At 42.6% G+C, this 23,877-nt stretch overlaps 1 protein-coding gene, 1 non-coding gene and 1 pseudogene across 4 annotated transcripts in view; 2 read left to right on the top strand and 1 right to left on the bottom strand.

The window, feature by feature from the left end:
- LOC110586592 (desmoplakin) overlaps positions 1 to 19,592 on the top strand; it is a 45,666-nt gene extending 26,074 nt beyond the window's left edge. Inside the window, exons 12-24 of one of the 3 annotated variants that reach the window (XM_021696816.2) lie at positions 1,505 to 1,659; positions 3,978 to 4,104; positions 5,113 to 5,314; positions 5,559 to 5,785; positions 6,463 to 6,629; positions 7,075 to 7,213; positions 7,741 to 7,934; positions 9,220 to 9,382; positions 9,844 to 9,927; positions 10,921 to 11,028; positions 11,548 to 11,646; positions 12,384 to 14,678; positions 15,670 to 19,592. In XM_021696816.2, coding sequence (XP_021552491.1) covers positions 1,505 to 1,659; positions 3,978 to 4,104; positions 5,113 to 5,314; positions 5,559 to 5,785; positions 6,463 to 6,629; positions 7,075 to 7,213; positions 7,741 to 7,934; positions 9,220 to 9,382; positions 9,844 to 9,927; positions 10,921 to 11,028; positions 11,548 to 11,646; positions 12,384 to 14,678; positions 15,670 to 18,897 — 7,188 coding nt within the window. In that variant the 3' untranslated portion in view covers positions 18,898 to 19,592. The remainder of the gene's footprint in view (positions 1 to 1,504; positions 1,660 to 3,977; positions 4,105 to 5,112; positions 5,315 to 5,558; positions 5,786 to 6,462; positions 6,630 to 7,074; positions 7,214 to 7,740; positions 7,935 to 9,219; positions 9,383 to 9,843; positions 9,928 to 10,920; positions 11,029 to 11,547; positions 11,647 to 12,383; positions 14,679 to 15,669) is intronic. The other 2 variants (XM_044917383.1, XM_021696817.2) reach the window with 2 other exon arrangements.
- On the top strand, positions 10,193 to 10,299 carry LOC123325568. The gene has a single exon (XR_006540507.1). It is a non-coding gene; the product is annotated as a U6 spliceosomal RNA (small nuclear RNA).
- A 3,817-nt stretch (positions 19,593 to 23,409) lies between the features above and the next one.
- On the bottom strand, positions 23,410 to 23,837 carry LOC110586930 (annotated as a pseudogene).
- Between the last annotated feature and the right edge of the window lie 40 nt (positions 23,838 to 23,877).

Here is a 23,877-nt window from a genome sequence, read left to right on the forward strand (position 1 = left end):
GTCGAGTTTAATCCAGGTTTCAGTGAGCAGCACAGAAAATGCCTTTCTTTCATACACAAAGCAGCAAGCTGTGGAAAAATGCAGCAGCTCTGTTCTAAGTCCTAGCACAGTTTTTAATAATTAGGACAGCGGTTATTTATAGACTATTTATTTTATTTTATTTTTTATTTATTTTATTTTTTGGTAAAGATTTTATTTACTTGAGAGAGAGAGAGAAAGAGAGAGGGAGCGGGACGAGGGGCAGAGGGAGAAGCAGACTCCCCGCTGAGCAGAGAGCCCGACGAGGGGCTAGATCTCAGGACCCTGGGAGCATGACCTGAGCCGAAGGCAGACGCTTAACCCGACTGAGCCACCCTGGCATCCCTAGACTATTCATTTTAAGTCTTAACACTTTTCTTCTTCTAATATGCAAAACTTTATTTGTGATCACCCTTTAAATCTTAGATTTTAAAGTCTTTAAATTTCTTGAAAGATCTTTGAATTTCTGACATAAAAGAAATGAGAAATGTGGCCATTATGCTGCATATGAAGTGACTATCATTGCAGATTTTCTGCAGTCACTGAGCCCATCAACTCTGCGGGCTCTGCGGTAAATACAAGCATCTATATGGAAAGATGACTTGGTTTTACTAGTTATTTATGTAATTCCCACAGCTCTGATTTCTTATAAAAATTACGGAGGGTTTAAGAAATATGATCAGTTGCTTAGATAAATGTTCTAAAACAATGGAGTTTATTCTCCCAGGAAAAAATATTTTAAGAACTTGCATGGAGAGGAGAAGTTGAAATAGAGATTGATATACGTAAATATCAAGCTTGTTACATTTCACCAGTGAGGATAGTTGTCATATTCGAGGTGTACCCCTTTCAAGAAGCTATGAAGTTAATTTAAAAAATAAGGTATTTGGATGGTGGAGTTAATTTAGAAAGTTGTTTTTCTGGGGACCTGATGCCAGAATTTCTTGTTTTTACTTCTAAATTTTAAGAGCGAATGTGTGAGGCAAGTAACTTTGCATAGTAAATCTAAAATGTAAAATATGAACTCAAAAAATAGGAAAGCCATGGGGTGAATTTTTGCTTTACAAAAGGATTTCTCACTTTACTGATGGATTCCCCAGGCTGTCTTTTAGAAAGTTACTTTACCTAATTCATTTTATACACACCTTTTAGGCTCTGGTGCATTATTTAAAGCATCAGTATTGTTGGGATGTATAAAGATCATCTTCATTTAAAGAAAAATAATAAGGGGCACCTGGGTAGCTTAGTTAGTTAAGCATTCGACTCTTGATCTCGACTTAGGTCATTATCTCATTGTTGTGAGTTCAAGCCCCATGTTGGACTCCACACTGGGCGTGGAGCCTATTTAAAAAAAATAAAATAAAGAAAAATAATTAGGTAAAAGCTCAAATGGTTTGCACAGTTTTATCTCTATTTCTCTTTGAGAAAAAAAGATAAACATGTGTACTCATGAGTAAAGCCAAAACACGGACCACTTGCCTTACAGAAAATCGTGCACAAAGGGGATGAGTGCATCCTGAAGGACAATAATGAGCGCAGCAAGTGGTATGTGACGGGTCCTGGAGGTGTGGACATGCTCGTCCCTTCTGTCGGTCTGATTATCCCTCCTCCAAATCCTCTGGCCGTAGACCTCTCGTGCAAGTAAGTTGTTGAAGTTTCTAGTAGCCACAACGTGAATGAGAGTGTGGAGAAATAGGGCAAATGCTTATACGAAAAACACAGACATACTCTTTTTCACTAAAATCCCCTCCCTTGAAAAGAGGAGCCTCAGGAAGGTCCCCTTGCATTGTTATGCGACTTTATGTTGAAGATTCCAGTTTTTATTGGAAGGTAAAAGAGAATGTCTGAGTGTGTACGGGGACTGGAGGAAACAATTCTTTTTTTTTAAATAGTAAATATTTAATATGTAAATATTAAACAACACACTACTGCACAAGCAATGGGCCAAATAAGAAATCAAATGGCAAATCAAAATATGTCCCAGAACAAAAGAAAATACCCCACAATATTCCAAAACCTATGGGATGCAGCAAAAGCAGATATTACAGTGAAATTTACCTGTGAATGCTTGTATTAAGAAAAAAAGTTCAAATAAACAACTTAACATTATACCACAAGGAATCAGGAAAAGAAGAAACCTAGCTGAAATTTAGTAGAGGAAGGAAAGAACAAAGAAAAATCAGAAATAAATAAAATCAAGACCAGAATAAACAATAACATAACACTGAAAGTAATGACCAGTTTTTCCAAAAAGAGAAACAAAATTGGCAATGCTTTAACTACATTAGCTAAGGGGGAAAAAAAAAGAGAGAAGATTCAAAAATCAAAATGAGAAATGGAAGAGAAAACAGTACAACAGTTAACTACAGAAATACATAGTGTGATAACAGATTACTCTAAAGAATTATAAACTAACAAATCAGATAACTTAGGGGGAAAAAAAACCCAGATAATTCCTAAAAATGTACGAGTTACCAAGATTGAATCATGAATCTTGAATCCAAGTAATAGGAAATCCTCGTAGACCAATAACAAGAATGAAAGTTAAATTAGGAATCAAAAATCTCCTGGCACAGAAAAGCTCAAGACCACATTAAAAATACATAATTAATGACAATCTTTATCAAAATCTTACAAATAATGGAATAGAGGAAACACATTCAAAATCATTCCATGAGGCCATTACTACCCCTAACCAAAGCAGGATAAAAATACAGAAACAAGAGTCTAGTTTGTCCCATATAAGTATTGTTACTCCGACTTTCTTTTGACATCCATTTGCATAGTAAATGTTTCTCTACCCCCTCACCTTCACTCTGTAGCTGTCTGTTAGTCTAAAATGATTCTCTTGTAGGCAGCATATAGATGGGTTTGGTTTTTTTTTTAATCTGTTCTGACACCCTATGTCTTTTGATTAGAGCATTTAGTCCATTTATATTCAAAGTAATTATTGATAGATATGTATTTATTGCCATTTTATTACTTGTTTTGTCATTGTTTCTGGAGATATTCTCTAATCCTTTCTTGTCTTTGTCACTTTTTGTCTCTCCTTTGCACTCAAAGAATCTCCTTTAATATTTCCTGCAGGGCTGGTTTAGTGGTCATAAACTCCTTTAGTTTTTGTTTGTCTGGGAAACTATCTCTCCTTCTACTCTGAATGACAGCCTTGCTGGATAGAGTATTCTTGGCTGCAGCCTTTTCCCATTCAGTACTTGACTATATCATGCCACTCCCTTCTGGCTTGCCAAGTTTCTGTTGAGAAATCTCCAGCTAGCCTTACAGGTTTTCCCTTGTAAGTTAAGGACTTCTTTTGTCTTGCTGCTTTTAAGATTTTTTTCTTTATCACTCTTTTGCGAATTTAATTACTATATGTTTGGTGTTGGCCTGCTATTGTTGATTTTGATGGGAGTTCTCTGTGCCTCCTGGATCCAGATGTCTGTGAGGAAACAATTCCTACCATGTATCTTGAGGGCATTGTTTCAAAGTTCTTCTTCCCTTTTTAGACTATCAGTAATTTTGCAGGTAGCCACAAATATAAAATGCCCTTCATATTAATACCTGCTCATCAACAAGCAGGTAGAACATTCATTGTACTGATTGTCTGCGGCAGATTCTTGTCCACCTTTTATTATGGAAATCCTCAGCCATACACAGAATAAGGAAGGTAACATAAGAAGCCCACGTGCTCGCTTCCAAGCTGCAGTAGCCATCAGCATCCCATGAGCGGTTTCTCCCTGTCATCCTGCGTGGTGTTAGACTTCTGTCTCTTAAAAAGTTGCTGACAAACAACAGGAGAACAAAGTGAATTACCTCTACGAATGTCGTTCACTGAGAATGAACTTTTGGAGAGTAACTTAGTCCAGATCCATCAAAATGTTGAGTGTTTAAAAAGTATACACTTGCCCATTACTCTGTTAGTTCTTGGGGACTCCAGTGTGTTTTCCCCTTGTGCCTTCTAGGATTGAGCAGTACTATGAGGCCATCTTGGCTCTGTGGAACCAGCTGTACATCAACATGAAGAGCCTGGTGTCCTGGCACTACTGCATGATCGACATCGAGAAAATCAGGGCCATGACTATCGCCAAGGTACATCCTCAGGACCCCTCGGGCTGCCTGGAGGAGGCTCCACACTGCCCCCCGTGGTGCTTGTTTCTGCCAGGCAGACCTCCTAGCAGTGCAGCTGATGCTTTTGTATGTCATCAGGAGAGTCAGCTCAGCCTGCCTGAGTGGTTAGGGTCCATCCCACATACAGTGGGAGGGATTCACAAGTGGCTGGCTCTGGTACAAACAGAAGTACAAATTACAGTTTCCTGACAAGCCAGAAGTACCATGGAAAAGGCATGTGGTCCTGTAATACCTTGGATCTTATTCTCCTTTGATGTAATGAAAGCTAGGTCATAAATTATTAACTGGATATCACAGAAGTAAAAGGTGGGATAGAATTCTTGAAATAACACCCACAGCATTCGTTCTCTAGATCAGTGGTTTTTGAGTTATGGTCTGAAGAATCCTAGCTTAAGGGGGTCCTCTAGGGATGACAGGGCCAGCAGAGAGGAGAGAGGCACAGAATGGATACATCTGGTGCTTCCCCTTACTCCCCCTTTTCTCTTTTCAGTCAGAGCAGCTTTGCTATGATCTGCTTTAGGTTTGCGACTTCTGAGTAATATTTCCTTTGGTGAATAAAATTCTGCAGGAAAAAAATAGACAACCCACTGCTCTGAGGAGCAAACTTGGAATCCTCAACGACCTTTTATATCTTTTTCTTTTTTTTAAGATTTATTTATTTGAGAGAGAGAGAGAGAGAGCACGAGGGGGAAGGGGCAGAGGGAGAGGGAGAATCTCAGGCAGACTCCACACTGAGCGCAGAGCCTGACGCAGGGCTTGATCTCACAACCTTGAGATCATGACCTGAGCCGAAACCAAGAGTCAGGTGCTTAACTGACTGCGCCACCGAGGAGCCCCAAAGACCTTTTATATCTTAATCAGCCTTTGACAAGTATTGCCTTAAGCCACCGATAGCATAGGGCTTTTTCTGGCACTCTTCTTGGTCACGCTATGGGGACAATCAAACACTCCTGCCTGGTTTACTTCCAGCTGAAAACGATGCGGCAGGAAGATTACATGAAGACAATATCTGACCTTGAGCTACATTACCAAGAGTTCATCAGAAACAGCCAGGGCTCGGAGATGTTTGGAGATGATGATAAGCGGAAAATGCAGTCTCAGTTCACGGATGCCCAGAAGCACTACCAGACCCTGGTCATACAGCTCCCTGGCCACCCCCAGCACCAGACAGGTGTGCAGCGTCTTTCTCTTTGTATCCACCACACACACAGCTTTAACAGAAAGTAGTTTGCTTACAACTAGTTTCAGAATCACTTCTTTGGGAAATAACATATCAAAAGTCATCTATACACTAAATTTTCAGGATCAAATCAAAGGAGGGAGCTACAGTTTGTGCAGTATGGGTATTTTTTGAGGCCGAGCACCCTTCTAGCTAGGAATTCTCTGATTTTTGCTGTCCTAACATGTTTTTACAGTAACCACAACTGAAATCACTCATCATAGTTCCTGCCAAGATCTCAACCATAATAAAGTGATTGAAACCAACAGAGAAAACGACAAGCAGGAAACATGGATGCTGATGGAGCTCCAGAAGGTTCGCAGGCAGATGGAGCACTGTGAGGGCAGAATGGCCCTTAAAAACATCCTTCTAGCAGACCAAGGGTCTACGCACCACATCACAGTGAAAATAAATGAGCTCAAGGTAGGCATCCAGTACTGTTTTGCCTGATTCCAGCTATATTTGAATTTATCTGCAAACTAATTTAAAAAACTACTGGTTTAAATATTTATAGAGAAGAAGCACTAATTTTCAAGAAAACAGGCTTCTGGCAGGATTTCCTTTTTTCTTTGCCATGCCTCCAAATTTGTAGAAGGTTGCCAGGCTGGGGATTAAGCCATCTTTGTGTTGGTTTATGGGTTGCTGAATCAGGCTACGTCGTACTTTGTTCATTTTTAAAGTTTTCATAAACATTAATTTGGTTGCTGCCTGAAACCACCTATGATACGGGCTAAACAGGTGGAATTACTTTTATTTATAGACAGGAGACTGACACGGAGAGATTTGATGGGGCAGGGAGGGGGGCTGGTAAAAGCTCAAAGCCATGGACAGAGCTGAGACCGTAGCCCCAGTGTTTTAACTCCCCGCTCCGGGATCTTTTCTGCTCAGCCACACCTGGGCACCACATTAGGAAATGCAAGATAGATACCCTAAGAAAGAGGGCCATGTTTACACAGTGCCGAAAAGGCCTCCCCGAAGAAGGAAATGAAATGTCAACTCTGTCTCTGGAGTCTTTTCCATTTAGTGGACTTGTTCGGGACAAAAAATGATGATAAGAATCAGACAGCTAAATCTAGCACTTTCCTTCTTTTTTTGAACAGAGTGTGCAGAACGATTCTCAAGCAATTGCTGAAGTTCTCAACCAGCTGAAAGATATGCTAGCTAACTTCAGAGGTTCAGAAAAATACTGCTATTTACAGAATGAGGTATTTGGACTGTTCCAGAAACTGGAAAACATTAATGGTGTTACAGATGGCTACTTAAACAGGTAAACGCGACTGATCTCGATCACAGACATTTTGCTCTTCTCAGGCTTCATTTCGTCAGACTTCCTTTGCTTTCTATGCTTGACTCACTGCGGCCTTGTCTTCCAGTTTCTCGACTCACTACAGGCTTACTTACACTCTTCTGTGCTTCTGAGAGAGGGTCCTCTAGCCTCGATGTTCATTCCACCGTGGTTAAATCTAATGCATCTTACAGCTAAGGTATATCTGTAAGAGCCAGGACTTTGAAATCTTCAGTGAATGAGCAAGGGCTGTCTGAATCATGGTGCAGGGGCAGAGGGAGGGAGTTTATTCCTCCTGCAGCTTGTAAAATAGGCAAAATGAATTTTTATCAGCTTTAACATTCTTTCATTAATAGTGGCCAGAGCCAAACCTTCAAAGGCTAATTACATCACCGACAATGTTCTTGGCCTTCTTGGCTCTTTACAGCTTATGCACGGTGAGATCTCTACTCCAGGCCATCCTGCAGACAGAAGACATGTTAAAGGTGTACGAAGCCAGACTCACTGAAGAGGAAACCGTGAGCCTCGATCTGGATAAGGTGGAAGCTTACCGCTGTGGGCTGAAGGTAACCGAAGTTACATCCCGTTATCACAGTGCCCCGGGTTATGGGAAATAATGCAGGACTGCTCAGTCCCCAATCCTGAGGCTTCACTAAGTTTTAATGAGTCTTGAGGATTCCTGGATTTCACTGGCCATACATGGTTGACGTCTGTTTTTATCTCTAGGACACTGTTTTCCAAAGTGTGCTAGTGGGAACTATGTGCCTAGGTAATTTGTGGTGAGATGAGTTTGGGGAATGCAGAGTTAAACATAATTAAACTGGTTCCTTTACTACAGGACTTCTCCTCTTCGAGAACGTTCATATGTGTTACAATTATTCAGGAACGGAATAGAGTATGGTATTCAGCATTTCGCAAACAAATGAATTTCTCACACCGAATCTTTTATTAACGGGGTAGCATAAGGAACTAGATCATGGACATAAATATTGGAAAATGCAATCAGTAAATACATCTTCCTGGATTGATTATCACTTAAAAATACAAGTATTCCAAGAGATTAATTTGTACTCTTTTCTTTCTCCTGTGACAGAAAATCAAAAATGACTTGAACTTGAAGAAGTCCTTCTTGGCCACCATGAAGACAGAGCTGCAGAAAGCCCAGCAGACCCACTCCCAGACCTCACAGCAGTATCCACTCTATGACCTGGACCTGGGCAAGTTCAGTGACAAAGTCACACAGCTGACAGACCGCTGGCAAAAAATAGATAAACAGATAGACTACAGGTGTGCCAACCTCTTTCGCTGCTTTCTTCCCATTTGGTTGTTCCAAGATAATGTCACTTGAAATAATCACTATAAAAGTAGTGGTTTGGTTTGGTGTCTAAGGTAGGCACAAGGGGCTCTCTGTTCTTGGACTGCCTGGAGGTAGCTTTGTTGGCAATGGGAAGTAGCTAAATCACAATAGACCAGCTTGAATCAACCCATATCAGGTGCTCTCCAGGCTCTTAGGAAAAAGCGGAAGCCATTGCTCAGTCTCTTTTGGGCCCTATAAACTCTTGTTAGGACTGTTGGAAGGAGTAGATGCTTTGAGTGAGTGTTCTTCTGAAATGTAAGAAAATTACCTCTTATACAAAAGAAATGCCTTATTCCAAATGAAGGTTTAAAAGTATCCTGAATTTTGATGTAGTTCCTTTTAGTAACTCCTTTTTTTTTTCTTAAAGATTTTATTTATTTATTTGAGAGAGAGAATGAGAGAGAGAGCATGAGAGGGGGGAGGGTCAGAGGGAGACACACACTCCCCGCTGAGCAGGGAGCCCGATGCGGGACTCGATCCCGGGACTCCAGGATCATGACCTGAGCCGAAGGCAGTTGCTTAACCAACTGAGCCACCCAGGCGCCCTAGTAACTCCTTTTTTGAAAACATCTTTATTGATCAAAACGAACCAAACAAACGTCTTTATTGGTAACTAATTCACGTGTCATACAATTCACCCATTGGAAGTATACAGTCCAGTGGATTTTAGAGTATCAGAAAGGTGTAACCATCACCACAATCGACATCGACAACATTTTCTTTACCCTACAAAAAAAGCCGCGTTCCCATTACCAGTCACTCCCCATTACCTCCCAACCCTCTGGTCCCAAACAACCGCCTGTCTTCCCTCTGTCTCTGTAGATTTGCCTATTCTGGACATTTCATATGAATGGAATCAGACAGTGTGTGGTCCTTTGTGACTGTTTTTCCCACTCAGCATAATGTTTTCAAGGTTACTCCCTAGTGTAGCATGTATCAGTCCTTCATTCCTTTTTATGATTGAATCATATTCTACCATATGGCTATACCACATTTTATTTATTCCTTCATCCGTTGATGATTTTTTGGCTATCATGAAAGATGTCCCTAGGAACATTCCTGTAGAACTTTTTGTATGGGTGTGTGTTTTCAGGTCTCTTGAGCATGCAGCAGGTAGAATTACTGGGTGAGACTGTGTGATGTCATGTGATAACTCTGTTAAATGCTTTCAGGAATAGTGGTACTGCTTTAACAATTTTATCCTGTTTTCTCCAGACTGTGGGACTTGGAGAAACAAATTAAGCAACTGAGGAATTACCGTGATAACTATCAGGCTTTCTGCAAGTGGCTCTATGATGCCAAACGCCGCCAGGATTCCTTAGAATCCATGAAGTTTGGTGACTCCAACACAGTCATGCGATTTTTGAATGAGCAGAAGGTACAAGCCAATTGGTCATTCCCTTAGATAACGCTAGGTGTGAGCTGTATTTTCCTCTGGTTTTCATAGCAGTACCTAGGTTCGAAACAATATTTAATATTACTAGTTCATTTTGTGAATGCTTGCAGAAGGCCTGGAGGAAAAAAAAACAATTGAGATACTTACAAAGAAATCAATTATGAACTAGAAATAATGTAATATTGTAGCAAAGTATCTTTATAAATTGAAGTGTTAGGATCAGAAAAGAGCACAGATTAGAAAGTTTCCTCTTAGAGAAAAAAAGTTGAAGATTTCGTGCTTCTCTTTTCTGAGGAGAAAACATGCTCATCTCCTAAGGTTTAACTGTGAGGTCACTGAATGGAGAAATAAACTGAGGAAAACAGTTGTTCGACAGTGAAATAACATTTATGTAAAATTATTTATACACTTTGATGTTTATAAATACTTTATTTTTTATATAGAACTTGCACAATGAAATATGTGGCAAACGAGACAAATCAGAAGAAGTTCAAAAAATTGCCGAACTTTGTGCAAATTCGATTAAGGTATGTTAGCTTCAACAAAGAATGTTGGTATTTCTTTTTTTTTTTTAGATTTTATTTATTTATTCGACAGAGAGAGTGAGAGAGCACAAGCAGAGGGAGCAGTAGAGGGAGAGGAAGAAGCAGGCTTCCCACTGAGCAGGGAGCCTGACGCGGGGCTTGATCCCAGGACCCTGAGATCATGACCTGAGCCGAAGGCAGACACTTAACCATCTGAGCCACCCAGGCGCCCTGAATGTTGGCATTTCATCAAGAATAAATATTAACTGTGCTCCCTTCAGCAGCACATGTACTGAAATTGGAATGATACAGAGAATATTAGCATGGCTCTTGCACAAGGATGACATGCAAATTTGTGAAGTGTTCCAGATTTTAAAAATCTCTATTATTAACTGCATTATTTTCTGATTTACTTTAAAGAGCACACACCTCTTTGTTTAAATTTTAAAGATTTTTTTTTTTATTTTTTTAGAGAGAGAGAGTGAGCAGGGGGAAGGGCAGAGGGAGAGGGAGAAAGAGAATCCTGAGTAGACTCCAGACTGAGCACAGAGCCTGATGTGGGGCTCGACCTCATAACCTGAGCCAAAATCAAGAGTCCAATGTTTAACCGACTGAGCCACCCAGGTGCCCCAAAGACTATAAACTTCTTGAGGATAGCAGTTATGGCTTTATGTATTCTTTCCTGAACAGACCGTAGAAAGTTTGTCATCCATTAACCTGAATTCATTGCACATTGGCAATATCTACAGGAATGAGCTGGTCTTCATTCTTTACACTGGTGTATGTGCAAAAATCTTCATTTGGTATATAAAGATGTACTACTTGGTTTAATAATGTAATATATTAGCTACTTGGACACCATCAGTACATGACAACCTTTGGGGTTGGTCATTAGAAATACAGCTTGATGATTTATTTAAAACCGTGGAATTGTAGCTGTCAGTGACTCTTTTAAGCCCATTAGGTAGGTTTATCTTAAACTTTTTTATTCGGCAGGATTATGAACTCCAGCTTGCATCATACACCTCAGGCCTGGAGACTCTCCTGAACATACCTATCAAGAGAACCATGGTGCAGTCTCCCTCTGGGGTGATTCTGCAAGAGGTAACTATGTCATTACATGTTTCTTAGTTGCCCCTCCTGCATCTTCTCTTTTCCCTGTCCCCTTCCTGTCTTCCCTGCAGACCCTGAATGTACTCTTTGTTACAGGTACCTACTCAAAACAGGTTTAATAGCAGATTATGCTCCCTTAGCGTGAGCCATCAATACCCGATGCATTTTAGGAAATGGTCAGTGGAAGTCTCTATCTAGTGTTTCTATGCTAGAATCTTTGCAGAAGCTGGGCTTAAAGTCTAGGTTTAATGAGGGAGGCTTGTAACAAGTGGAAAGTGTCTAGTAGATTTTTAAAAGACAGCTTCTTCCCAAAGATGTCAGAGAACATCACCTGTCGGATGGCTTAGGAGAAACATCCTAGCGTCATGAGGTTGGAATACAATGTTATCAGCCCTTTGCTTTGTTGTACTTCTAGATTTTGGAATAAGCACACATGAATGAAGGGAGTTCACTCTTTTAATTATCTTTTCAATTTTAAATTATAATTTCTTTCACTCCTTCTTTTGCAAGGCTGCTGATATGCATGCTCGGTACATAGAACTACTTACAAGGTCTGGAGACTATTATAGATTCTTAAGTGAGATGCTGAAGAGTTTGGAAGATCTGAAGGTAATTTATTTACTTTATTTCCTTGGAGGATCAGAAAAGAAAATGGAATAGAACCTTATTATTGTTATTGCCTTGTTATAACCTGGATTTGGACATACTCACTGGTATATAGTTTGTTCATAAGTCAGGTGTTAGTTCTGTGATCCAGGACACTGCTCTGAATGTAGTTAGGTAATATTTACAAAATTCTAGCTACTTTACCTTACAAAAAAACCCCAGTAATTTCCTTTATCGTTTGGTCAAGTGATTTGCTTTATTTGTTTGTGTGTGTGTTAAATTAAGGAAGAGAACATCCTGGACTGGCTGGATTTGGATTGTTTTATGTTGAATAATTGTTTCATTTACTCCTCATTTTTAATACACGCATTGAGTTTATATGAAAACCTTTTACCTTGAAATAAAGGAAACATAATTCATGAAATCTCAAGCTTTTGATCTTGGAAGAAATTGCCTCATTTACAGACGAGGCAGGGGAAACTCAAAGGTGTTCTATCATTTGCTAAGATCGTACAGATAGTTGATGGAAGAATTGTGACAAGAACACAGATAGCATGCGTTCTTGTCTAGTAGCTTTCCCCTCATATCACTCTATATGTGTGCTTCTGCGTGTATGTGTGTGTGTGTGTGTGGTGTGTGCATGCACATATGCGGGCGTGTAAAGAGAAATGAGACCACGTGATGCGCTTACAATGTGAAATGTTTTTCTTTCAACCTAATTTCTGCTTTTGCTTCCCCAGCTGAAAAATACCAAGATTGAAGTTTTGGAAGAGGAGCTCAGACTGGCCCGGGATGCCAATTCTGAAAACTGCAACAAGAACAAATTCCTGGATCAGAACCTGCAGAAATACCAGGCGGAATGTTCCCAGTTCAAAGCCAAGCTCGTGAGCCTGGAGGAGCTCAAGAGGCAGGCGGAGCTGGATGGGAAGTCAGCGAAGCAAAACCTGGACAAGTGCTATGGCCAAATAAAAGAACTCAACGAGAAGATCACCCGGCTGACTTACGAGATCGAAGACGAGAAGCGGAGGAGGAAGGCCGTGGAAGACAGATTTGACCAACAGAAGAGTGACTATGACCAGCTGCAGAAGGCCAGGCAGTGTGAGAAGGAGAGCCTTGGCTGGCAGAAAATGGAGTCTGAGAAGGCCATCAAGGAGAAGGAGTACGAGATAGAAAGGTTGAGGGTTCTTCTGCAGGAGGAGGGCGCCCGGAAGAGAGAATATGAAAATGAGCTGGCAAAGGTAAGAAACCACTATAATGAGGAGATGAGTAATTTAAGGAACAAGTATGAAACAGAGATTAACATTACGAAGACCACCATCAAGGAGATATCCATGCAGAAAGAGGATGATTCCAAAAATCTGAGAAACCAGCTTGACCGCCTCTCGAGGGAAAATCGAGACCTGAAGGATGAAATCGTCAGGCTCAATGACAGCATCCTGCAGACCACCGAGCAGCGGCGGCGGGCCGAGGAGGATGCCCTGCAGCAGAAGGCCTGTGGCTCAGAGATGCTGCAAAAGAAGCAACATCTGGAGATCGAGCTGAAGCAGGTCATCCAGCAGCGCTCCGAGGACAACGCAAGACACAAGCAGTCCCTGGAGGAGGCTGCAAAGACCATTCAGGACAAAAACAAGGAGATAGAGAGACTCAAAGCTGAGTTTCAGGAGGAGGCCAAGCGCCGCTGGGAATATGAGAATGAACTGGCTAAGGTAAGAAACAATTATGATGAGGAAATCATTAGCTTAAAGAACCAGTTCGAGACGGAGATCAACGTCACCAAGACAACCATCCACCAGCTCACCATGCAGAAGGAAGAGGACACCAGTGGCTACCGAGCCCAGATCGACAACCTCACCAGGGAAAACCGGAGCCTGTGTGAGGAAGTAAAGCGGCTGAAGAACACGTTGGCCCAGACCGCGGAGACTCTCAGGAGGGTGGAGGAAAACGCCCAGCAGCAGAAGGCCACCGGCACCGAGGTGTCACAGAAGAAACAGCAGCTGGAGATCGAGCTGAGGCAGGTCACTCAGATGCGCACCGAGGAGAGCGTGCGATACAAGCAGTCATTGGATGACGCTGCCAAGACGATCCAGGACAAAAATAAGGAGATAGAAAGGTTAAAGCAACTGATAGAGACGGAAACCAGCACACGGAAGTGCCTGGAAGAGGAGAACGCGAAGTTGCAAAGGGCCCAGTATGAGCTGCAGAAAGCGAACAGCAGTGCAACCGAGACGATCAGCAAGCTGAAGGTTCAGGAGCAAGAGCTCATGCGCCTGAGGCTCGACTACGAGAGGGTCTCCCAGGAGAGGACCATGAGGGACCAGGACATTGCGCGGTTCCAGAGCTCTCTGAAGGACCTGCAGCTGCAGAAGCAGAAGGTGGACGAGGAGCTGAGCCGGCTGAGGAGGGCCGCCTCAGAAGACTCATCGAAAAGGAAGAAGCTGGAGGATGAGCTGGAGGGCATGAGGAGGTCTCTGAAGGAGCAGGCGATAAAAATCACCAGCCTGACCCAGCAGCTGGAGCAGGCGTCCATCGTCAAGAAACGCAGTGAGGATGACCTTCGGCAGCAGAGGGAAGTGCTGGACAGCCACCTGAGGGACAAGCAGAGGACCCAGGAGGAGCTCAGAAGGCTCTCCTCTGAGGTCGAGGCCCTGAGGCGGCAGTTGCTTCAGGAGCAGGAAAGTGTCAAACAAGCTCACCTGAGGAACGAGCATTTCCAGAAGGCGATAGAGGATAAGAGCAGAAGCTTGAATGAAAGCAAAATCGAAATCGAGAGGCTGCAGTGTCTCACAGAGAACCTGACCAAGGAGCACTTGATGCTGGAGGAAGAGCTTCGGAACCTGAGGCTGGAGTACGACGACCTCAGGAGGAGCCGGAGTGAGGCGGATAGTGACAAAAACACGACCATCTCTGAACTCAGGAGCCAGCTGCAGATCAGCAACAACCGGACCATGGAACTGCAGGGGCTGATTAATGATTTACAGAGAGAGAGGGAAAATTTGAGACAGGAAATTGAGAAATTCCAAAAGCAGGCTTTAGAGGTATTCACAAATATTTGATCACAGCTTCACTGTCTTTGAAATCATTCACTCCACTTTCATCTCATCTCGGCTGTGCTCTGCTCCTGGGATTGGCTGCTCGCAGACACTCTGCTTTTTCTGTTTATTGCTGTACTGCTATCTGTCGTAATCCAGGCCACTGCTTTAAAGTGATCTCAGTGCTGTTTGCCCTTCTGTTCTCTCCCTGCGTCGATGCCAGTCTATGTGGAACCTCTGTCTGGCCAGGCTTTTCGAACATCAGCAGGGGTACAACAGCTCAGAGTTTGTCTTCTGAATGTTCCACTCTATTTTCTAGAAGATAGCTCTTGCTTAGTGAGTTCTGACCTGCACTTTTCACGGAAATTTTTCTAAATAAAAGCCTTATTAAAGGGGTTTTCTATGCAATTTTAAAATCACTTTTTCTTTCTTGCTTGCATGATTTTTCTGCATGCATTGTTCTATTCTCTTTTGATCATGACCCTCATATGTTTCTTTTTGTTTGCCTTTTCTTCTTTTAACCCCTAATTTAAAAATGCCTTCTTGAAGTTCTAATACATTTGACTTCTGTAGACAATATTTGTGTGGGGCTGGTTATGGGGTACGTATATATGTCCACAGATTTATTTTGCTTTATTAAACATGTTAGTATATTTGTAACAGGTGGTATGTAGGTGTAGCAGGGGGACAAAACTCCCCATCTTTTTTCGAACCATAATTCCTGTTAAGAACAAGAGAGGTCTACAACTTCTCCTAGTTCCTTCTAAATAAAAAAAAAATATTAAGTATGAAGCCATTTATCAAAGTGGCAACCTATATCTACGGAATTTTTTTTCATGAATTTATAAGATAAAATAGCAGCATAGCAAAGGAACACAGAGGAACACAGGCAAATAAGTTTTTTTTTTTTTAATGTAGGAGAAGAGATTGAATTATGATCGCCATATGATACAATCAAAACATTATTTCTTCCCATTTCTTTCTTTTTAAATTCCAGGCATCTAACAGGATTCAGGAATCAAAGAACCAGTGCACTCAGGTGGTGCAGGAAAGAGAGAGCCTTCTGGTGAAGATCAAAGTTCTGGAGCAGGACAAGAGCAGGCTGCAGAGGCTGGAGGACGAGCTCACTCGCCTAAAGACAACGCTGGAGGCGGAAAGCAGGCTGAAACAACGCCTGGAGTGTGAGAAACAGCAAATCCAGAATGACCTCAATCAGTGGAAAACCCAGTATTCCCGCAAGGAAGAGACCATTAGGAAGATCGAGTCGGAGAGAGAAAAGAGCGAGAGAGAGAAGAACAGCTTCAGGAGCGAGATCGAGAGACTGCAGGCAGAGATCAAGAGGATCGAGGAGCGGTACAGGCGCAAACTGGAGGATTCCACCCGGGAGACGCAGTCGCAGTTGGAAACAGAGCGCTCCCGCCTTCAGAGGGAAATCGACAAGCTCAAGCAGCGCCCCTACGGGTCCCATCGGGAGACCCAGACTGAGTGCGAGTGGACCGTTGACTCCTCCAAGCTGGTGTTCGATGGACTGAGGAAGAAGGTGACGGCCATGCAGCTCTACGAGTGCCAGCTGATTGACAAAACAACCTTGGACAAACTGTTGAAGGGGAAAAAGTCAGTGGAAGAAGTTGCCTCTGAAATCCAGCCTTTCCTTCGGGGTGCAGGAGCTATTGCTGGGGCATCTGCTTCCCCCAAGGAGAAGTACTCTCTGGTGGAGGCCAAGAGAAAGAAACTAATCACCCCAGAATCCACAGTCATGCTTCTGGAGGCCCAGGCAGCTACAGGCGGTATAATCGACCCCCACAGGAATGAGAAGCTGACTGTGGACAATGCAATCGCTCGGGACCTCATCGACTTCGATGACCGTCAGCAGATATACACTGCAGAGAAAGCTGTCACTGGTTTTGACGATCCGTTTTCGGGCAAGACGGTCTCGGTTTCGGAAGCCATCAAGAAAAATCTGATCGACAGAGAAACTGGAATGCGCCTGCTGGAGGCCCAGATTGCATCAGGGGGTGTGGTGGACCCTGTGAATAGTGTCTTTTTGCCAAAAGATGTAGCGTTGGCCCATGGGCTGATTGACAGAGATTTGTATCGGTCCCTGAATGATCCCCGAGATAGTCAGAAAAACTTTGTGGATCCAGTCACCAAAAAGAAAGTCAGTTACATGCAACTGAGGGAACGGTGCAGAATCGAACCACACACTGGTCTGCTCTTGCTGACGGTGCAGAAGAGAAATATGTCCTTCCAAGGAATCAGACAACAGGTGACCGTTTCTGAGCTGGTAGATTCTGGTATATTGAGACCATCCACTGTAAATGAACTGGAATCAGGTCAGATTTCTTATGACGAGGTTGGCGAGAGAATTAAAGACTTCCTTCAGGGTTCAAGTTGCATAGCAGGCATATACAATGAGACCACGAAGCAGAAGCTTGGCATTTATGAGGCCATGAAAATAGGCTTGGTCCGACCTGGTACTGCTCTGGAGTTGCTGGAAGCCCAAGCAGCCACTGGCTTTATAGTGGATCCTGTTAGCAACTTGAGGTTACCGGTGGAGGAAGCCTACAAAAGAGGCCTGGTGGGCATTGAGTTCAAAGAGAAGCTCCTGTCTGCAGAACGAGCCGTCACCGGGTATAATGATCCTGAAACAGGAAACATCATCTCTTTGTTCCAAGCCATGAACAAGGAACTCATTGAAAAGGGCCATGGCATTCGTTTATTGGAAGCACAGATCGCGACAGGCGGGATCATCGACCCGAAGGAGAGCCATCGTTTGCCAGTTGACATGGCCTACAAGAGGGGCTACTTTAATGAGGAGCTCAGTGAGATTCTCTCAGATCCGAGTGATGATACAAAAGGATTTTTTGACCCCAACACAGAAGAAAATCTTACCTATCTGCAACTAAAAGAAAGATGTATCAAAGATGAGGAGACAGGGCTCTGTCTTCTGCCCCTGAAAGAAAAGAAGAAGGAGGTGCAGACATCACAAAAGAATACTCTCAGGAAGCGTAGAGTGGTCATCGTTGACCCAGAAACCAACAAGGAGATGTCTGTTCAGGAGGCCTACAAGAAGGGCCTGATAGATTATGAAACCTTCAGAGAACTGTGTGAGCAGGAGTGTGAGTGGGAAGAAATAACCATCACTGGGTCCGATGGCTCCACCAGGGTGGTCCTGGTAGATAGGAAGACAGGCAGTCAGTATGATATTCAAGACGCTGTTGACAGGGGCCTCATTGACGGGAAGTTCTTTGATCAGTACCGATCCGGCAGCCTCAGCCTCACTCAGTTTGCTGATATGATCTCCTTGAAAAACGGTGTTGGCGGCAACAGCGGTGGTATAGGGGGCGGTGTCAGCGATGATGTGTTTAACAACTCGCGACACGAGTCAGTAAGTAAGACTTCCACCATCTCCAGTGTCAGGAACATAACCATCAGGAGCAGCTCTCTGCCCGACCCCCTGGAAGAATCGAGCCCCATTGCAGCCATCTTTGACACAGAAAACCTAGAGAAGATCTCCATTACGGAAGGAATAGAGCGGGGCATTGTCGATAGCATCACTGGTCAGAGGCTTCTGGAGGCTCAGGCCTGCACGGGCGGCATCATCCACCCAACCAGAGGTCAGAAGCTGTCACTTCAGGATGCAGTCTCCCAGGGCCTGATTGACCAAGATATGGCCACCAGGCTGAAGCCCGCCCAGAAAGCCTTCATTGGCTTTGAAGGCGTGAAGGGAAAGAAGAAGATGTCAGCAGCAGAGGCAGTAAAAGAAAAATGGCTCCCCTACGAGGCAGGTCAGCGCTTCCTGGAGTTCCAGTACCTCACCGGAGGCCTTGTGGACCCAGAAGTGCATGGGAGGATAAGCACGGAAGAAGCCATCAGGAAGGGGTTCATCGACGGCAGAGCGGCTCAGAGGCTGCAAGACACCAGCAGCTATGCCAAAATCCTGACCTGCCCCAAAACCAAATTAAAAATATCCTATAAGGATGCCATGAATCGCTCCATGGTGGAAGATATCACCGGCCTTCGCCTTCTGGAGGCCGCCTCTGTTTCATCTAAGGGCTTGCCTAGCCCTTATAACATGTCTTCTGCCCCAGGCTCCCGCTCAGGATCCCGCTCCGGCTCTCGCTCTGGTTCCCGCAGTGGGTCCCGGAGAGGAAGCTTTGATGCAACGGGGAATTCTTCCTACTCTTATACCTACTCCTTTAGCAGTAGCTCTATTGGGCACTAGTAGTCAGTTAGTTGCTATTTCCTTGGCTTCATTTATGTGAATTTTCACTTTACTAAATACTTAACTAAAAGAAAATCTAGTGCTTGCAGTATAGTGACAGAGCTTTCTATGATTAAGAAGACATAACCTTGGTTGAAATCAAATAGTAAAGGCTGTTCTGGCTTTTTATCTTCTTAGCTCACCCAAAGTATGTAACACGCTGGATGTAGTGTGTATGAAGTGACCATCAGTTGTAAGGATAGCACAAATTGAATCTAGAGTCTGTTCCTTCTGTGTTTAGAGTTTTGATCGATTCGTGTACTTCTTTTGGCCTATAATACAGATTTCTGTTCTTGGAGATGAAATTAAGCTGATCATGGACACTTTAGTCATCATTCTGTTTCTCATCTAAATATTTCCATTTTCTGTATTAGGAGAAAATTCTCTCTCCCATTCTCCCTAGAATAGTCCACCCCAAACCCAAACATTTTGGAACGAGTCTCCTTTAGTTTTAGATTGTGGATTATGTATCCTATATACTCTTACATGCACCTGTTTGGTTTGGCATTAATTTGACTATATGTGAGTGATAGCAGCAATCTTTGCTTCTCTTTGCTCAAAGTTTTCTGTTTATTTTGCTTGTCATTTACTATGTACTTTAAAAAGGTGTCTTTATGAAGTTTGCTATTCTGGCAATAAACTTTTCGACTTTTGAAGCTTTTGCGTTTTGATTTCGTATGTTTATACACACAAGGTAGTTATCAGCATCTTTCTGTTAATTGTACGATATGTCTAAAACCTCCTGTTTACTAAGTACCTATTAAGACTATTAAAAAAAAAACCAGTTTATTCCCGAATTCTTGCTAGACGTTGGTCTTTTGTAGTTTCTCCAACGTTTCTCAAGTGCCTATTGTATGCAGAGTCCTTGGAAAGAAGCCTGTGTCCAGGCCACAGGTCAATACCCAGTTCTTGTTTATTCTGGACAATAAGTTCTAAGGAGCATGGGCAAAAGTCACCACAATACCATTAGAAAAATGGGAAGTGGGTCAGATTCCATTCGGGTAGTCTCCAAATACGTGGGGTTTCATTTTGTCCCCTAAGAGGAAAGAATTGTCCTTGAACCTATAAAAACGAGTCCTGAAGAATTCTTGGCTCTCTGTTGAAGGACAATGAGATCTAAGCCTATTCTTTGTATCAAAGAGAAACTTTTGAAATTCAGACATTTGTCATTAAATCAACATGACCTTACTGAATACTTACTATGTCTAGTATTAGGCTAGGTATTATGAGGATTCAACAGAATTTACAAGCCCCCTGACTTCAAGACATTTGCAGCCTGGGTGGGGACAAGAGATACATATAAAGCAATCGGAGGGACAACTTTCATATGTCAGCAATATCTATTAATATACTCAAACATTTTATAGCATAGATTAGAAGGTGGGCAAACAAATGAGATGCTAATTGTGAAGAACAAAAAAGATCATATGTAAGATAATACTTAAATTGTTGGGGCCTTTTGGGACTTTGGGTGAAAATAGCATTCATTTCTTCCTTGTCTTACCTCCTTTTCTTCTCCTTGCTCCCCTCCCAAGCTGGAGGACTTGTAATTAACTTCATCACTAAGTATTGAGTTCTGTGTGCTACGCATTGTTCCAGAAGCTATGAATTCCATGGTAGAAACACATGTACAAAAATAGCCCTTGTAATAGAAAAGGAAGAGAAAAATATGTGGTAAATGCTGTGTTGGGCAAAATGAAGGAAGATCTTCATGCTGGAGCTAGGAGACTGTTTTAGTCAGCTTGGGCTGCCATAACAAGATGCCACAGACTATGTGACTTAAATTCATTTTCTCATAGTTGCGGAGGCTAGAAGTCCAAGGTAAAAGTGTTCTTAGGTTGGCTGCTGGTAAAAGCTCTCTTTCTGGATGGTAGGCAGTAAAGGGTAGGGAAGGAGCTCTGGTATGTCTTCCTTGTCTTAGAAGGACTTTAATTTTGTCACGTTAGAGCCCCATCTTTATGACCTCATTTAACTTTAATTACCTCCTTATAGTCCTTATCTCTAAATATAGTCACATTGGGAGTTAGGGCTCCAATATATGAATTGGGGTGGGGGTGGGGATGACACACAATTCAGCCTATAATAGGGGCCTAATCTAGAATGCGTCAGAAGTTCTCTCCGGAAGAATGGTGATTAAACGGATCCTTGCTCAGCAGGGAGCCTGCTTCTCCCTCTCCCACTCCCCCTGCTTGTGCACTCTCTCTTTCTCTGTCAAATAAATAAATCAAATCTTTAAAAAAATAAAAAATAGATTAGTAAGCATCAATGTAAAGCAGTTCTTCAGGTTGAAAGAGTATACCTTCAGGCTGTTGCCAAAGTTGTCATTAAGCTCTGAGGTGGGATAGGCTGTGTCCTCGAGAGAGGACATCCTTGACCTTGGCTAGTTTTGATTTGGTGCACCTACAGCGTGCCTCCACAGAAAAGTTATATATGTATGTATTTTTCGATGAAAATCATCATTTCACATCCACAAAGTCTCACATTTTCTAGACTGCTGCTGGGTTAACCATGTAAATGCAGATAAAAAGTAGGGATGTTGTGGGCAGAGTATAACTAAACCAGAACTCATCCCTTACCCCACAGCTGCTTGCAGCTATTGGCCTATTTCTGTATTTTGGGGGTACTATTTTTGTGCTTATTTATACTCATCACCTTTTTTTTTTTTTTGTGAGAGAATTGTACTATCTGCCCATGGAAATAGCTATTCACAAAAATTCCATCCACAGTTTCATCTGATAGAAACAAGCACAAAAGGAAGCAAAGATTTGGCATCAGGCTTGAAAAAAGTAAAAATAAATAATATAAGAGGGGTTGGGTTCTGGGAGCTAAAACCACTTGGGGAAATTAAAAGGGCTGATTCCAGGTCTTGGATAGGAAAATGTACAAAGTAAGCTTGGGTTAATCAAGGAAGAGGAAGTACTCAAGGACTAATGGGACACGTCATAGAGACACAAAGTGGTTTAAGTGGCTTCCACTGGTCAAATTTGGGACAATTGGAGCATCAAGGAGAATTATGATGGTAATGGAGTATGTAATAATGAATTTATTTTTTTAACGTTTTTATTTATTTATTTGAGAGAGAGAGCATGAGCAGGGAGGAGGGACAGAGGGAGAAGCAAACTCCCCGCTGAGCAGAGAGCCCGATGCAGGACTGGATCCCAGGACCCCAGGATCATGACCTGAGCCAAAGGCAGATGCTTAACTGACTGGGCCACCCAGGTGCTCTGTAATAATTAGTTTTAAAACCTTGTATCGGTAATAATTTTTAAAATCCCTTGATTCCATAGTGAACAACAAAATGAAGGTGTGCTAAGAAAGCCAGTTAACAAATATAGAAGCCATGACAGTATTAGAGAATCATCATTTATAACTCCTAACATAATGACAGGTTCACTGAAGGATTGTGTGAGTTTTTTGGGGAACAGGACATTCATATGGTCTCAAAGTATCATCCCACAGAGGGAAATGTCATACAGCGGAGTGATATAACCATGTACCTTTACCAAATGATCAAATTTAGCATTACTAATAGAAGGAGAATTTAATAATTTTTAAAATCCCTTGATTCCATAGTGAACAACAAAATGAAGGTATGCTAAGAAGGCCAGTTAACAAACATAGAAGCCATGACAGTATTAGAGAATCATCATTTATAACTCCTAACATAATGACAGATTCACTGAAGGATTGTGTGAGTTTTTTGGGGAACAGGACATTCATATGGTCTCAAAGTATCATCCCACAGAGGGAAATGTCATACAGCGGAGTGATATAACCATCTACCTTTACCAAATGATCAAATTTAGCATTACTAATAGAAGGAGAATTTAAGATATGTGTTCTGTATGAGATGTAATAAAGAGTCACACACATCTCCTTGCAAAAATGCTTGAACAAAACTTAATCATAAGGGGAAAATCTGATAAATCTAGAAAGAGGAACATTCTACAAGACAACTGGCTGCAGGTCCCAACAAAATTCAGTGACTTAATTTGAAGACGGTGGGGAGACAGACGTTCCAGGTTAAAAGAGACGATAGCCGATTACAGCTCATGGTTTGAAAAAAACTAATGAAATGGCTATGAAAGGAATTTGGGGGACAACTGGGGAAATTTGAATATAAACTGAACATTGGAAGATATTATGAAATTATGAATTCTCTTAGATTTGACCATGTATGGTAGTTATGTAGGACAATGTTCTTATTCTTAGGAGATGCATACAGGCATATTTGGGGGTTTAAGCAGCTGCAACTGACTTTCAAATAATTCTGCAAAAATAAGTATGTGGGGCTCTGTGTGTATGTGTGTGTGTGGAGAGAGTGAGAGAAAGCAAACATGGGCAAATGTTAACAACTAATGAGCTGGAGGATGGTTATGCAAATGCTTGTTGTGCTACTCTTTAAACTCTTCTGTAGACATAAACCATTTTTTAAAAACAGTTCAACTTTTTAATGAACATGTTTAAAGGCGTTTAGTCAAAAAGACCGAAGCCCACGTCACCATCAGACTCCTCGGATTCTTCTTTCTTTGCTTTCACGTTCTTCTCAGCAGCGGCAGCAGTGGTGGACCGGGCAGGACCTTGGCTGGTGCAGCGCGAGCCGCTGGGGCAGGTCCACCAGCCCCTACGTTGAGATGAGGCTCCCAATGCTAACACTGGCCGGGGCCTTTCCAAACAAGCCTGTCCAGAAAGGTTCAACATTTAATGAGGTCATTGATCTTTTCCTCCGTGACCGCCAGCACATCGTCGTGCAGCATGAGGGCCGAGGAGATGCAGGCGAGCTCCGAGGTGGAGGCCACGGTGCCGGCAAGTGCCCTGCGGGAGCTGCCGGAAGCCGGTGCCAGCCCCCGTTTGCACACCTCATCCCAACGTGGCCTAGCTTCATCGGAAGGACCGAGCATCTTAGCGGCAGCTGACGAAAGGGCGATATAAACCATTTTT

Source organism: Neomonachus schauinslandi, chromosome 8 (assembly GCF_002201575.2).
Source record: "Neomonachus schauinslandi chromosome 8, ASM220157v2, whole genome shotgun sequence".
NCBI classification, from domain to species: Eukaryota; Metazoa; Chordata; class Mammalia; order Carnivora; family Phocidae; genus Neomonachus; species Neomonachus schauinslandi.